This window comes from Ahaetulla prasina, chromosome 1 (genome assembly GCF_028640845.1).
Source record: "Ahaetulla prasina isolate Xishuangbanna chromosome 1, ASM2864084v1, whole genome shotgun sequence".
Lineage (NCBI taxonomy): Eukaryota > Metazoa > Chordata > Lepidosauria > Squamata > Colubridae > Ahaetulla > Ahaetulla prasina.
Window position 1 is genome coordinate 377,147,130 of NC_080539.1, and position 17,355 is coordinate 377,164,484.

Consider the following 17,355-nt stretch of genomic DNA (forward strand, 5'->3'; position numbering starts at 1 on the left):
AACTATAAAAGCCATATTTTTATATATATTACGAAAGGCACAGGCTGCAAAAGCTGGTGCACCAACTATGGAAATAGCAGGCCCATAAATATCTTTGACATTTAACATTCCTATGAGGTAATTGTATCTACTGTGAAGTGGGGAGCGCTCAGTAGTTGTACCGACTTCTGGGCAGTGTTTTGGACTTATGATAAGTGTAGTTTTCGACAACTGGAACTGCATGAATTGTAGTTAGATTCCCAATTGCAGATGGACCTTCTGAGGCTGGAAAGTATGAAAAGACACTTTCCACACAATAAATATACCATCCCTTTGGTAACTACGTGGGAATTTGGAACACAGCCAAGCTCGACCTGTTGCTCTGCCCGAGTCTTCTCCATCTTCTTCAATGTTTTCTTCAGCTTTGACTGGCTTGGGGATTTCGGCACTGATACAGACTGGAGGGCTAGGCAGTTAGCAGCCCAATGGCCCTCCTTTCTGCATCAGAAGCAGGCCTCAATGGGGTGACACTGGCTCTCTCTAGTGTTCAACGTAGGGGTTCTTCCCTTTGACAGGCATCGCTCCTGGCCTCAGCGGGGTTGGCTCTGTTGCACTGTGTGATGCCTGTATTCCAACAGATCCAGTTCTACTGTGGTAGCCAATTGATACCACACATTGAGGTCATCCGGGAACCTCCCTCCCAGGCAATTCTGATACAGTTACCATATTTCTCAGAGTATAAGACTCACCTTTTTTCCCCCAAAAGAGGCTGAAAATTTGGGTGCATCTTATACTCTGCACCTTTTTGAAGCTTTTTTTCAGCCCTAACGAGGCGCTAGCGAGTGAAGCGATCTTCCAAGCTTTACCTGCTCCCACGACTTTCTGCTATGCTTTAACAAGGCACTAGCAAATAAAGTGATCTTCATGCACTGCCTGCTCCCTCTGAAACTCAGCTGTTCTTTAGAAGCTTTTTTTCAGCCCTAACTAGGCACAAACGGGTGAAGCGATTTCCCCGTGCTTTGCCTGCTTTTCTCATTGCTGCTTCCTCTCAGCTAAGCCTTAGAAGCTGTTTATTATCCTCAAGCAGGGGATAAAATACCAGCAAACTAATGTGCTGAAGCTGGCCAGACTAAGGACACTTGCCAGATGAATACCAGGTAGGCAGATTTTTTTTCTATTTTCCTCCCCAAAAACTAAGCTGCGTCTTATACTCTGGTGCATTTTATACTCTGAAAAATACGGTAATCTGTCTCAGAAATGGTAGACAACTAAGTGCTCTGGCTACCCTCTTAGTCTTCCAGCCAGGCTGCAGAACTCCTGAATGTACTCAGCCACTGATCGTCTTCCCTGCCTTATAGAATGGATTCCAGACTCTGCCTGACAGGCTTGCGGGGGTCTTTGAATCTGGCCTGGAGCCCCTCCAGGAAGGCATCTATATCTCCCACTTCCATAGCTTCCTTCTCATGAAATGCCACCACCCACTCAGCGGCCTCTTCCTCCAGCTTTGTGGTGGTGGAGTTCGCTATGGCCCCCTTCATCAGGGAAGATTGCTCCATTCCAATCCAGGTAGTTCCACACCTGGTTTAGGAAGTAGGTGAGCTTCTCTGGCCAACTGCCAAATGTGGCTTTCAAAGACAGGGGCTCACGGACTTCCCAGAACAAGACGTAACCTGACAGCACCCTACCACCTGCAGGGTGGCATGAACATGGGCTCCTTCCACCACAGGGAGCAGTAGGGGTTGCCCAGCAGCTGCTGGAGGGCAGCCCCAGGTTCCTGCTACCCCTTGACACACACACACACACCCAAGTAGCATGAGATGGAGCAGGGATGGAGACTATGTTTGCGACTTCACTGATGCCCCTCCCCACGTCTCCATCCCACTAAACTTCTCATTCAGTTGCTCGACTAAAGGGCTGTGAGCTGTGGTTGGGGGCTTCCACTCTATCGGCTCTTCCCACTTGGCAGCCCTCCTGGCATTCTGTTGACTGACTGCCATCATGCCCCGTTAGTACCCATTTTATCTGAACATAACTATGGCCCAGGCCAAACTCCATCTTGTGTGCAGGTGTTCACTTTCAGGTAGTTCAAAAAGTCAACTTCACTTTGACCCTCAAGTCCATCTGCTCTGTGGATTAGCAACAAGAGACACAAATTTGTTTTTCTCCTGTCTGGTGTGCAAACAACATCCATTGCCCAACAGAAAGGACACCTGCTTTCCCCTCCAATTGTTAGAATAACAGTAATTCTTATTCTATTCCCTCTGGATTTCAACCCACAAAAATATTCCAAGGTTAAACCTGCCTTAAAAGATATTCTGTTAATTCTCCCAGTGGTGGAGGATTCTGCCTTTGATACAGTATTTTATTGATGGATTAGTCTTGTGACCTTATTAAAATAAAATAAAGTTTTGTTTTATTTTTTTTATTCATATAAAGAACAGTTGCTGGAACTGGGTATGTCTAGTCTGATGAAAAGAAGGATAAGGGGTGACATAGATAGATAGATGACTGATAGATAGATAGATAGATAGATAGATAGATAGATAGATAGATAGATAGATAGATAGATAGATAGATAGATAGATATGATAGAGAAAGAAAGAAAGAAAGAAAGAAAGAAAGAAAGAAAGAAAGAAAGAAAGAAAGAAAGAAAGAGAGAGAGAGAGAGAGAGAATTTTTATTGGCCAAATGTGATTGGACACACAAGGAATTTGTCTTGCTGCATATGCTCTCAATGTACATACTGTAAAAGAAACAATCAATATCAATATAAATCGTAAGGATACAAGCAACAAAGTTAGAGTCATACAGTCATAAGTGGGAGGAGATGGGTGATGGGAACGATGACAAGATTAATAGTAGTGCAGATTTAGTCAATAGTTTGACAGTTTTGAGGGAATTATTTGTTTAACAGAGCATTCGGGAAAAACTAGTTGTTCTGGTGTGCAGTGCTCTGTAGCGTTGTTTTGAGGATAGGAGTTGAAACAATTTCTGTCCAGGATGTGAGGGATCTGTAAATATTTTCACAGCCCTCTTTTTGACTTGTGCAGTATATAGGAAGGTAGGTTGGTAGCCATTGTTTTTTCTGCAGTTCTAATGATCCTCTGAAGTCTGTGTCTGTCTTATTGGGTTACAGAACCAAACCAGACAGTTATAGAGGTGCAGATGACAGACTGAATAATTCCTCTGTAGAACTGGATCAGTAGATCCTTGGGCAGTTTGAGCTTTCTGATAGCAGTCTTCCAATATCTCAGGGGCTGCCACAAAGAAGAGGGAGTCAAGCTATTCTCCAAAGCACCTGAAGGCAGGACAAGAAGCAATGGGTGGAATCTAATCAAGGAGAGAAGCAACCTAGAACTAAGGAGAAATTTCCTGACAGTGAGAACAATTAATCAGTGGAATGACTTGCCTCCAGACATTGTGAATGCTCCAACACTGGAAGTTTTTTAGAAAATGTTGGATAACCATTTGTCTGAAGTGGGGTAGTTTTCCTGCCTAAGCAGAGGGTTGGAGTAGAAGACCTCTAAGGTCCCTTTCAACTCTGTTATTCTATGAAATAAAACACACCGCATAGTCTAATTTATTTATTTATTTATTTTTGTCACAACATCATATAAAAAGGATTATATCGTATATAAACATATATATGAGTAAATATTAGGAGGTATAAGCATCAATATATATATAGGAAGAAGAAAAGAAAAGAAAAGAAAACAATAGGACAGGAACGGTAGGCACATTTGTGCGCTTATGCACGCCCCTTATGGTCCTCTTAGGAATGGGGTGAGGTCAATAATAGAAAGTTTTTGGTTGAAGCTTTTAGGATTATGGGAAGAGACCACAGAGTCAGGTAAAGTATTCCAAGCACTGATGATTCTGTTAAGAAGTCATATTTTCTGCAATCTAAATTAAAGCGGTTAACATTAAGTTTAAATCTGTTGGTTGCTCTTGTATTGTTGCAATTAAAGCAGAAGTAGTCTTTAACAGGAAGGACATTACAATAGATGATTCTATAAGTTAAACTTAGGTCTTGTCGAAGGCGACGGAGTTCCAAGTTTTCTAAGCCTAGGATTTCAAATCTGGTGGGATAAGGTATTTTGTTGTTTTCAGAGGAGTGGAGAATTCTTCTTGTAAAATATTTCTGGACTCGCTCAATTGTATTGATGTCAGAGATGTGGTGAGGGTTCCAAACAGGCGAGCTGTATTCTAGAATTGGTCTAGCAAATGTTTTATATGCTCTGGTTAGTAGTGTAGTGTTTTTGGAAAAGAAGCTACGCAGGATTAGGTTTACAACTCTTAGAGCCTTTTTTGCTATGTAGTTGCAGTGGGCTTTGGCACTTAGATCATTTGACATGAAAACTCCAAGGTCTTTAACGAGGTGGGGGTCATCTGTACGGTAATGTCCATCAAGTATATAGTTAGTGTTTGGGTTCTTTTTTCCAATATGTAAGACTGAGCATTTGCTGGTTGAGATCTGGAGTTGCCAAGTTTTAGAATTTCAGAATAGGACAGAAAGGATGAAATAAAGTGATAAAGTACAAATGTGTTCATGCAAAGAGACATCGGATAAATGTGCCCTGAGGCCATCCAGAAGGCACAGAAGCTCTCTATTGTGCTAAAGCTCTGGTGGTATTTCAGATACTCCCTGCAGTTCAGCTTCTGCACAAACCTTGATTTCTGATCTAGGAGGGAAGGTGAGAAGAATGGCTGAGCTCCCTCTCCTCCTCCTCCTGCTGCTCCTGCCTCCAGTTACTCCTCACAAGATTAAAACCACGTGCCCGTTGAAAAACCATGTCAAGTTTCGAAATCAGTGGGAATTTTACAGGCCTGGTGATCTGATCATTGGAGGGAATTGGCCCTTGGCAACTTTTGTGGAGTCCAATTCACCAGATTTTCAAGGGGACCCATTGAGGCTTATTAACGACTTCACGTAAGTTTCACCTGGAGGGGAAAAATGTCGGCGATTGTTTTATTTCCTTTGGATTCAGGGCCAAGATTTCTTCTTTTAAGAAATTACTCGTTCTAAGGATCTTCAGATCTTTGTCCCTTTCTCAATAAAGAGGCCAATTCAAGAAATAGGCTAGAATTCCCTGTCTTGTTCCCTGTTAATGCCTGGAATGCACTACCTGACTCTGTGGTCTCTTCCAAAATCCCCAAAGCTTTAACCAAAAACTATCTACTATTGACCTCACCCCATTCCTAAGAGGTTTGTAAGGGGCGTGCATAAGAGCACCAGCGTGCCTACCATTCCTGTCCTAAAGTTCCCCTTGATTGTATCCAATTCATTTTTTTTTTAATTTTATTTTGTCACAACATTATATACAAGCACATACAATGAAAGGAAACAATAGGACAGGAACGGTAGGCACTTTTGTGCACTTATGCACGCCCCTTATAGTCCTCTTACGAATGGGGTGAGGTCAATGGTAGACAGTTTTTGGTTAAAGCTTTTGGGATTTTGAGAAGAGACCACAGAGTCAGGTAGTGTGTTCCAAGCATTAACAACTCTGTTACAAAAGTAATATTTTCTGCAATCAGGATTGAAGCGGTTAACATTAAGTTTGAATCTATTGTTTGCTCTTGTATTATTGCGATTGAAGCTGAAGTAGTCTTTAACAGGAAGGTCATTGCAATAGATGATTCTGTGTGTTAAACACAGGTCCTGTCGGAGTCGGCGGAGTTCTAAATTTTCTAATCCCAGGATTTCAAGTCTGGTGGGATAAGGTATTTTGTTTTTACAGAGGAGTGGAGAACACTTCTTGTAAAATATTTCTGGACTCATTCAATTGTATTAATGTCAGAGATGTGGTATGGTATGTGATGTGCGCGAGCTCAAGACTTTCTTATTTCATCGAGCAGGGCTGGCCTAAATGGGAATTTTAATAGGGTTTTATAGGGTTTTTATAATTTTATTCTATTATTTTTATCTCTTAGCCAAATTGAATTAGATTTTTAGTGATATATGGTTTTAATTGCTGTGTTACTGTTTTATTCTGGCTGCCCTGAGTCTTCGGAGAAGGGCGGTATAAAAATATAATTAATTAATTTGTTAATGGGTTCCAGACAGATGAGCTGTATTCAAGAATAGGTCTAGCAAATGTTTTGTATGCTCTGGTTAGTAGTGTAGAGTTTTTGGAAAAGAAGCTACGCAAAATTAGATTTACAACTCTTAGAGCCTTTTTTGCTATGTAGTTGCAGTGGGCTTTGGCACTTAGATTATTTGATATGAAAACTCCAGGGTCTTTAATGGGGGGGGGTCATCTGTAAGGTAATGTCCATCAAGCTTGTACTTAGTGTTTGGGTTCTTTTTTCCAATATGTAATAGAATAGAATAGAATAGAATAGAATAGAATAGAATTTTATTGGCCAAGTGTGATTGGACACACAAGGAATTTGTCTTGGTGCATATGCTCTCAGTGTACATAAAAGAAAAGATACGTTCATCAAGGTACAACATTTACAACACAATTGATGATCAATATATCAATATAAATCATAAGGATTGCCAGCAACAAGTTATAGTCATACAGTCATAAGTGGAAAGAGATTGGTGATGGGAACTATGAAACGATTAATAGTAGTGCAGATTCAGTAAATAGTCTGACAGTGTTGAGGGAATTATTTGTTTAGCAGAGTGATGGCCTTCGGGAAAAAACTGTTCTTGTGTCTAGTTGTTCTGGTGTGCAGTGCTCTATAGCGTCGTTTTGAGGGTAGGAGTTGAAACAGTTTATGTCCAGGATGCGAGGGATCTGCAAATATTTTCACGGCTCTCTTCTTGATTCGTGCAGTATACAGGTCCTCAATGGAAGGCAAGTTGGTAGCAATTATTTTTCTGCAGTTCTAATTATCCTCTGAAGTCTGTGTTTTTCTTGTTGGGTTGCAGAACCGAACCAGACAGTTATAGAGGTGCAAATGACAGACTCAATAATTCCTCTGTAGAATTGGATCAGCAGCTCCTTGGGCAGTTTGAGCTTACTGAGTTGGCGCAGAAAGAACATTCTTTGTTGTCCTTTTTAATGATGTTTTGATGTTAGCTGTCCATTTGAGATCTTGCGATATGATAGAACCCAGAAATTTGAAGGTTTCTACTGTTGATACTGTGTTGTCAAGTATTGTGAGAGGTGGAAGTATGGAAGGGTTTTCCTAAAGTCTACCACCATTTCTACGGTTTTGAGTGTGTTCAGTTCCAGATTGTTTTGGTTGCACCACAAGGCTAGTCGTTCGACCTCTCGTCTATATGCGGATTCGTCATTGTCTCGAATGAGACCAATCACTGTTGTGTCATCTGCGAACTTCAGTAGCTTAACAAATGGATCATTGGAGATGCAGTCATTGGTATACAGAGAGAAGTGAAGTGGGGAGAGCACACAGCCTTGGGGGGCCCCTGTGCTAATTGTACAGGTATTTGATGTGATCTTGCTTAGCTTCACCTGCTGCTTCCTGTTTGTTAGGAAGCTTGTGATCCACTTACAAGTCTGTTCCGGTACCTGTAGCTGGTTTAGCTTAGTTAGAAGAATGTCTGGAATGATGGTATTGAATGCTGAACTAAAGTCTACAAAAAGGACCCTTGCATAGGTCTTTGGAGACTCAAGATGTTGTAGGATGTAGTGCAGAGCCATATTAACAGCATCATCTGTTGATCTATTTGCTCGGTATGCAAATTGCAAGGGGTCTAAAAGCGGATTCGTGATGGTTTTCAGGTAGGAAAGCACTAGCCTTTCAAAGGTTTTCATGACTACAGATGTTAGAGCAACTGGTCTGTAGTCATTCAGTTCCTTGATGGTGGGCTTCTTCGGCACTGGGATGATGGTAGAGCATTTGAAGCAAGAAGGAACATAGCACATCTCTAGTGATTTATTGAAAATATGGGTGAAGATGGGGGCCAATTGGTCAGCACAGACTTTTAAGCAAGAAGGAGTTATCTTGTCTGGGCCTGGAGCTTTTCCTGGCTTTTGTCTGTGAAATAGGTCCTGCACTTCCTTTTCTGTGATCACTAGGGGTTGTGAACCCAATGAAATGGGGTCAGTTGTAGGAGGCTTGGCTGTTGTTGGTGTGTCTGAGATGGGGGTTGTGGAGATAGGTGGCTGTAGTTTCCTTTCAAACCTGCAGTAAAACTCATTCAGGTCATCTGCCAGTTGTTGATTACCTTCAGCCTGGGAAGGAGGTTTGCCATAGCCGGTGATATTTTTAAGAGTTTTCCACATGTTTGCTGGTTCATTTGCTGAAAATTGATTCTTTAGCTTTTCAGAGTAGCTTCTTTTTGCTGCTCTTATCTCCCTTGTTAGTGCATTTCTGGCCTGATTGTACAGCATTTTATCACCTTTTCTGTAGGCTTCCTCTTTGGAATGTCGTAGCTGCTTAAGTTTAGGTGTAAACCAAGGTTTGTTATTACTGTGTATTCGCAAGTTCCTTGTAGGTACACATAGGTCTTCACAGAAGCTGACATATGATGTTACAGTATCTGTGAGTTCATCCAGGTCTGCAGAGGTATCTTTAAAAATATTCCAATCAGTGCAGTCAAAACATGCCTTTAGCTTTAATTCTGATTCCTCCGTCCAGGTTTTCACTGATTTAATTATTGGTTTTATGGCTTTAAGTCTTTGCCTGTAAGCAGGTACAAGGTGAATCATGCAATGATCAGAGTGTCCTACAGCTGCACGTGGTAAAGACCGATAGGCATCTTTTAGTGTTGTGTAGCAGTGGTCTAGAGTGTCAAGGTTCCAGAAATACCTCTTCTGCGTAAAAAAAGACTCGGAGGCATCCGTTCCTTTTCTCAAAGTCCTTTACTAGCATGAGGAGACTGGCACACGATGAGTGCAATTCCCAAAACTGAAGTTCCGGATTCGTTTCCCCAGTTATACAAACCCCAGTAGTCCCACCCCCCTGACCCCTCTGATGATCACACGGTCCCACGTCCTTCCAGTTCATTCGAGTAACTTCTTGCCACTCCTCGTGCAGACGTGAACGCCATCCGACCTTGACCACCTGAAGAATGTTACCCTGCCCTCAACCCCCTTCTCCCTTAAGATAAAATGTGGCAGCGTCTGGAAACCTAAAGTTCAATATGGTTTCCAGGCCTGACAGGCGTCCCCTGGAAAGAAGCTATATCCTAGGAAAGAAAACAAAAGTCGATAAAGAAGAGTGTCAGTGGTCACACTTCCTTCTACCCCCTCCCTCCAAGAGGTTTCCTAGGTTTGTCAGGGAAAGTGTCGTGAAAATGTTTAATCAAAGTGTCCGCATGTACTTTCCAACTTTTGACCCAAGTAGATTCAGATAATGGATATCCCTTCCAGTGGACTAAATATTGTAACTGACCTCTATATAGTCTAGAGTCAAGGATTTTGTTGATTTCATAGTGGGTTTCACCTTGGATTATCAAGGGTGGTGGGGGAGCAGCAGGTTGAGGTCTCAGACCAGACTGTCTAGCAGGTTTTAATAAGCTGGTATGGAATACCGGGTGTATTTTTCCCAACATTCGAGGGAGCTTGAGTTGGACGGTAACGGATTAATAATTTTTACAATGGGGAAAGGACCCAAAAATTTTGGACCGAATTTCCTGCTGGGTATTCTTAATCTTAGATATTTAGTAGACAAAAAGACTTTATCTCCAATGCGAAAAGGGGGTTGAAGGGAACGGTGTTTGTCAGCTTGGGCTTTGTAATTCCGAGCTGTGACAGCTAAGGCCTTTTTTGTGTTTTCCCAACCTTTCTTCAAGGAATTCATCCAGTCCATTAGGAAACCGAAGTGGGGGTTGCAGGGAGTTCAGGCATTGGAACAAGTCCATGCCGCTGGTTACTTGAAAAGGGTTAACCCGTGCTGCTGTGTACAGCATTATTATATGCAACCTCTGCAAATGGTAACAAGTCGGACCAGTTTTCTTGTTGGTAATTTACATAACACCGTATGTATTGTTCCACCATCAAATTTAATTTCTCAGCCGCTCCATTGGTCTCCGGATGGAATCCAGAACTAAGTCCTTGAGACGACCCAATGGACCGTAGGAACTCTCCAGAACTTGGCTGTGAATTGAACACCCCTGTCGGATATTATCCTTTTAGGGACTCCATGCAGTCTGTAGATGTGTTTGAGGAAGAGCTTTGCTAATTTTCTAGCCGATGGTAATCCGCTGCACGCAGTGAAGTGGGCCTGTTTAGAGAACAAGTCCACTACGGTCCATATCACTGTATTTCCTCCACTAGGTGGGAGTTCAACAATAAAATCCATGGCAATCTCTTCCCAGGGTCTGGTTGGTTCGGCTCCGGGTTGCAGGAGTCCAGGGGGTTTCCCTGGTCTGGACTTCATGGTGGCACAGGTAGCACAGCTCCTGACATAGTCTTCGACATCTGATTTCATTTTTGGCCACCAGAATTGTCTTCTAGCCAAGTGGAGAGTTTTTAAAAATCCAAAGTGGCCTCCTAGGCGAGAGTCGTGGCTTCTCTGTAGTATTGGCAACCGCATAGCGACGGGTACATAAATTTTGGTCCCTTCCAGGGTATCCCATCCCTTAAGGTGAGGTCTTGAGTTTTCTTTAAACCAAGCATCATTAGTGAGTGCTGATTTTAAGTCCGCTAGTAGTTTATTTGGTGGGATGTTGGTACTGCGGTGTGATCGCGGTCGAGTAAGTGCTTGGTTGACGGTTCGCTATCGGGATCATTGCATGTATCACCTCTTCGCGTTGGCTGTCAAATTGTGGTTTCCTAGATAGGCGTCAGCCAGCAGGTTTTGGTCGCCTGGGATGTATTTGAGGGTGAAATGGGCGCTTGAAAAACTGAGCCCATCGAACTTGTTTGGGAGAAAGCTTTGGGGTTTTCAAGTATTCGAGGTTTTGTGGTCCGTCCACACTCGAATGGTTCTTTTGCCCTTCAAGGAAGTGTCTCCAGGAGAGGAGTGCCCACGCACTGCAAAGGCTTCCTTTTCCCAAACTGCCCATCTGCGTTCAGTGTCGGTCAGTTTTTAGATATGTCTGCGCAGGGCATAAGGTTGTTTTCGGTATTCCGTTGTAATAAGACAGCGGCTATTGCTACATCACTTGCATCAGCTTGGACCACAAAAGGTTTATTTGGATCCGGGTGTTGAAGAATCGGTTCCATTGAGAAGAGGCGTTTCAGGTGTTCAAAGGAACGTTGGCAGTCCATTGTCCAAGGTAGGGGTTGGTTAGGTTTGGGTTTGGTGGGTGATGGGCCAGTTTTTAGTAAGTCCGTTAATGGTAGAGCTACTTCTGCGAAAGAAGGAATGAATTTGCGGTAAAAATTTGCGAAACCCAAGAAACTTTGAAGTTGCTTACGTGTGCGTGGCGGTTGCCAATCCAATACTGCTTTCACTTTGCCTGGGTCCATTTCGATACCTTTGTTTGATATCCGTAACCTAGGTAGTCTAGGATTCCTTATGGAATTCGCATTTGGAAAGTTTGACATATAGCTTGGCGGCTAGGAGTTTTTCAAGAACTTGTCTGACCAATTTGATGTGTTGTTGCATATTGTCTGAGTAGATAAGAATATCATCTAAGTAGACAAGAACCCCATTGTAGAGATGGGGGTGCAGGGTTTCATTGATCAGTTGCATAAAGACAGCTGGGGCCCCTTGGAGACCAAAGGGCATGACACGGTATTGGAAACTACCCAAGGGGCAATTGAAAGCTGTCTTCCATTCATCACCTTCCTTGATACGGACACGGTAATAGGCTTCCTTAAATCCAATCTGGTGAAAATTTTTCCTTTTGATAGGTGGTTCAACAAATCGTGCATAAGTGGTAAAGGGTATGTGTTTTGTATGCAAATGGCATTGATATTTTTGAAGTCAATACATAATCTGAGTGAACCATCTTTTTTTTGTTTAAATAGCACAGGCGCAGCTACAGGTGATTTTGCTGGTTCAATGACCCCTCTGGCTAGGTTAGTGTCAATGTATTTCCTTAGTTCAGACATTTCTGCTGGAGTCATTGAGTACATTTTGGGTTTTGGTAATTTTGCCCCTGGGTGCAATTCAATTGCGCAATCAGTTTGTCGGTGGGGGGGTAGGAGGTTACATTCATCTTCGCTAAAAACATCTGATAAATCTATGTATGCTCTAGGGATGTTGGGTTTTTTAGGAGATGGCTTGGATATGGTGGTTGAAGGTTCCATCTGGTGGTCATTTTGGGTAAGGTTTTCTTTTGTTGTTTTGGGGGGGGAGGGGATTTGGTCTAAGGGTCCGAAGGTCCATATAATTTTTCTGAATCCATCCTCCCATTTAATTGTGGGTTCCCATTTGTCCAACCAAGCTAAACCTAGGATGATGGATTCTGACATTTTAGGAATTACTATGAATCTTATAAGTTCATGATGGGCCCCAATTTCTAAGCGAAGTAGTTGTGTGATTTGGGTTGCTGGAATACCACCAATTAAGGTTCCATCTACTTGGTGGAATTTAATTGGGTGTTTTAAGGAAAAGTTTTATATGGAGTTGGGCGATTGTGGAGGTTGAAATTAGGCATCTGGTGCATCCTGTGTCCACAATAGCGTCTAAAGTTTTTGGCCTCCTCCTGGAATTATTAAGTTCACTTTAATGGCAAAAGGAGGAATAGGTGCACTACCATTGGGTCGTTTTCTGCTTGGGTTGAGTCGTTGGGAGGCGAGTCAGGTGATGGAAGGTCAGTAGCGAGGTCTATGGCTTGCCTTGCAAAGCGACTGGTATTAGGATGTTTTCGAGGGGTTGCGTGGTCGGGTAGCAGTTGGTGGTCGATATTGTTGGAGGGTGTTGGGGCTAGGCAAACTGACGCCGATGTCCTAGTTTCCACAACGGTAGCATTTGATCATTGTTGAGGGTAAAGGTGGAGGGTGTGGTTGGTCTGGAGGGGGAGGATCTTGTAGGTGGTCTTCGAGGAGGTATAGTTGGTGATCGGCTTTGGAGGGGGTTGAATTCTCTGTCCAGAGCAATGGACACGTTGTACCAGGTATTCAGTTGTTCTGGGATTCCTCTGGTGGAGCAGGCTTTTCTGATGTTTTGATCAATCGCTTCTTTAAAGTAATGAAGAAGAATTGCTTCTGGCCAATGTCTAAGGTTGCCGGCCACTCTTCTGAAATCCCATACAAATTGTTTGAGTGGCTTGTTGCCTTGTTTCATTGTTTTTAAGGTGGTCTCACATTCTGCAATTAGGTCATCATCTTGAAACCGGTTGCGAAGCAGTGGTATACATTCGTGAATATTATTCAGTTCTGGTGCTTGTGCATTGTATAGCTGTGCTATCCACTCTGAAGCTAGTCCCACATTCATTCCATCTGAGATGGTGTTGATTAGGCTTCTTTCTGATGGGTAGAGATGTCTATATTGTTCAGCGTAAGCCTCAATTCTGCTGAGAAAGTAAGCCAGGTGTTGTGGATTCCCATCAAAGGTTGGTTTGAAAGGGGGAGGGGTTGGGTGGGGGTGTAGTTGGCCTGCTTGTGGTTGCAGAGGGATTTGCGGGGGTGGGGCTGCTGCTGTTGCCGCTGGTTGTTGGGCTGCAAAGGGGGGTGGAATTCTTCTTTGTTGTTGAGAAGAAAGTCCTTGAATCGCTGCAGCAGATGAATCAACCATTGGTGTGAGGCCCAGTGGAAAGGAGGGCTGAACTAGCTGGTTGCCATTGATACTGAATCCACCCTTGTCCCGGATAGAACGCCCATCCAGGCGGGATAGAAGCAGCTGGAGGCAGCGTAAGCCTCTGCTGGCGGGAAAGGTCATTTGGGTGGGGAGTTGCGATTCCCCCAAGTCCCTGGTGCTTTTGAGGTCCTTGCCATTTGAAAGAGGGAGGGGTCCTCTGCTCATCAGAACGGTTTGAGCTTCAGTAGTCTCTCTCTCTGGTGAGAGGAAAGTGAATCTAGGCTGAGCTAAAGGCTCTCGAGGTCTCACCTCCAGCCGCTCAAAAGTTTCAGGAGGTCTAATAGAGACTGGGATTTCAGAGGGTCTCTCCGGTCCCAATCCAGGGACTCTCCTGATTCTCCAGGTTTTATTGCTCTCCAATGAGGTTGTGAAGAGGAGGGGCTCTCCATTCGCCCGGGAAAAGTTTCCTCCGGACTGGCAGCTTACCCATGAATCAGAGTCCCTGGGCGTGCTCCAAGCGGACAAGCAAGCTCTTCCTTTTTAGGGTAGTACTGTTGGTGGTGTTAAATAATTTAACATCATCAGCAAAGAGAACGCAATAACTTGAGATATGGTCACAGAGATCATTTATGTATAGTAGGAAGAGTGTTGGTCCAAGAACGCTGCCTTGAGGAATGCCACTTTTGACAGGAACAGGATTTGATAGAGCGTTGCCAATTTTGACCACTTCTTGTCTGTTTGACAGGAACAGGATTTGATAGAGCGTTGCCAATTTTGACCACTTCTTGTCTGTTTGACAGGAAAGCAGTTATGCAATAGTGAAGAGGTCCTGAAATGCCATAGGATTTTAGTTTTAGGAGAAGTTTATTGTGTACTACTGAGTCAAAAGCTTTGCAGAAATCTATGTAGATTGCATCTATTGCTTTGCCTTGATCAAGATTTGTAATCCATACGTTTTGGCAGTGGAGAAGTTGTAAATTACATGATAATTTTTGGGATCTAAGTGCCATCTATAAAACATCTTATAAAAATTTTCCCTTAAATTCTGTGCTTCTGTAAACTTAACATTTCTAACCCAGATTTTCTCCCATGTTTCCAACATTATTGGTTCCTGAATATTCTGTGCCCATTTTATCATACAGTCCTTTACCAAATCCTTTTCCGAATCTATTTCAAGCAACATATTATACAATCTCTTTATATGCTCCTGGGTCTGATTTCTAATTTGCTTTATTAAATTTTCCTCCCTTTGCATTATACCAATTTTTTGATCTGAGGAATGCCACTTTTGACAGGAACAGGATTTGATAGAGTGTTGCCAATTTTAACCACTTGTTGTCCTGTTTGACAGGAAAGCAGTTATCCAATTGTGAAGAGGTCCTGAAATGCCATAGGATTTTAGTTTTAGGAGAAGTTTATCATGTACCACTGAGTCAAAAGCTTTGTAGAAGTCTGTGTAGATTGCATCTATTGCTTTGCCTTGATCAAGATTAGTAGTCCATATGTTTTGCAGTGGAGAAGTTGTAAGTTACATGATAATTTTTGGGATCTAAGTGCCATCTATAAAACATCTTATAAAAATTTTCCCTTAAATTCTGTGCTTGTGTAAACTTAACATTTCTAACCCAGATTTTCTCCCATGTTTCCAACATTATTGGTTCCTGAATATTCTGTGCCCATTTTATCATACAGTCCTTTACCAAATCCTTTTCCGAATCTATTTCAAGCAACATATTATACAATCTCTTTATATGCTCCTGGGTCTGATTTCTAATTTGCTTTATTAAATTTTCCTCCCTTTGCATTATACCAATTTTTTGATCTGAGGAATGCCACTTTTGACAGGAACAGGATTTGATAGAGTGTTGCCAATTTTGACCACTTGTTGTCCTGTTTGACAGGAAAGCAGTTATCCAATTGTGAAGAGGTCCTGAAATGCCATAGGATTTTAGTTTTAGGAGAAGTTTATCATGTACCACTGAGTCAAAAGCTTTGTAGAAGTCTGTGTAGATTGCATCTATTGCTTTGCCTTGATCAAGATTTGTAATCCATACGTTTTGCAGTGGAGAAGTTGTAAGTTACATGATAATTTTCTGGGATCTAAGTGTCATCTATAAAACATCTTATAAAAATTTTCCCTTAAATTCTGTGCTTGTGTAAACTTAACATTTCTAACCCAGATTTTCTCCCATGTTTCCAACATTATTGGTTCCTGAATATTCTGTGCCCATTTTATCATACAGTCCTTTACCAAATCCTTTTCCGAATCTATTTCAAGCAACATATTATACAATCTCTTTATATGCTCCTGGGTCTGATTTCTAATTTGCTTTATTAAATTTTCCTCCCTTTGCATTATACCAATTTTTTGATCTGAGGAATGCCACTTTTGACAGGAAAGCAGTTATCCAATTGTGAAGAGGTCCTGAAATGCCATAGGATTTTAGTTTTAGGAGAAGTTTATCGTGTACTACTGAGTCAAAAGCTTTGCAGAAATCTATGTAGATTGCATCTATTGCTTTGCCTTGATCAAGATTTGTAATCCATACGTTTTTGCAGTGGAGAAGTTGTAAGTTACATGATAATTTTTTGGGATCTAAGTGCCATCTATAAAACATCTTATAAAAATTTACCCTTAAATTGTGTGCTTGTGTAAACTTAACATTTCTAACCCAGATTTTCTCCCATGTTTCCAACATTATTGGTTCCTGAATATTCTGTGCCCATATTATCATACAGTCCTTTACCAAATCCTTTTCGAATCTATTTCAAGCAACATATTATACAATCTCTTTATATGCTCCTGGGTCTGATTTCTAATTTGCTTTATTAAATTTTCCTCCTTTGCATTATACCAATTTTTGATCTGAGGAATGCCACTTTTGACAGAAAAGCAGTTATCCAATTGTGAAGAGGTCCTGAAATGCCATAGGATTTTAGTTTTAGAAGTTTATCATGTACTACTGACAAGTGGTCAAAAGCTTTGCAGAAGTCTATGTAGATTGCATCTATTGCTTTGCCTTGATCAAGATTTGTAATCCATACGTTTTGCAGTGGAGAAGTTGTAAGTTACATGATAATTTTTGGGATCTAAGTGCCATCTATAAAACATCTTATAAAAATTTTCCCTTAAATTCTGTGCTTCTGTAAACTTAACATTTCTAACCCAGATTTTCTCCCATGTTTCCAACATTATTGGTTCCTGAATATTCTGTGCCCATTTTATCATACAGTCCTTTACCAAATCCTTTTCCGAATCTATTTCAAGCAACATATTATACAATCTCTTTATATGCTCCTGGGTCTGATTTCTAATTTGCTTTATTAAATTTTCCTCCCTTTGCATTATACCAATTTTTTGATCTGAGGAATGCCACTTTTGACAGGAACAGGATTTGATAGAGTGTTGCCAATTTTGACCACTTGTTGTCTGTTTGACAGGAAAGCAGTTATGCAATAGTGAAGAGGTCCTGAAATGCCATAGGATTTTAGTTTTAGGAGAAGTTTATCGTGTACTACTGAGTCAAAAGCTTTGCAGAAATCTATGTAGATTGCATCTATTGCTTTGCCTTGATCAAGATTTGTAATCCATACGTTTTGCAGTGGAGAAGTTGTAAGTTACATGATAATTTTTGGGATCTAAGTGCCATCTATAAAACATCTTATAAAAATTTTCCCTTAAATTCTGTGCTTCTGTAAACTTAACATTTCTAACCCAGATTTTCTCCCATGTTTCCAACATTATTGGTTCCTGAATATTCTGTGCCCATTTTATCATACAGTCCTTTACCAAATCCTTTTCGAATCTATTTCAAGCAACAT

At 41.7% G+C, this 17,355-nt stretch overlaps 1 protein-coding gene across 1 annotated transcript in view; it reads right to left on the reverse strand.

The window, feature by feature from the left end:
- The window catches only part of LOC131188677 (vomeronasal type-2 receptor 26-like), a 23,804-nt gene extending 22,269 nt beyond the window's left edge, over positions 1-1,535 (reverse strand). The window contains exon 1 of the mRNA XM_058164120.1: positions 1,362-1,535. Coding sequence (XP_058020103.1) covers positions 1,362-1,535 — 174 coding nt within the window. The remainder of the gene's footprint in view (positions 1-1,361) is intronic.
- Between the last annotated feature and the right edge of the window lie 15,820 nt (positions 1,536-17,355).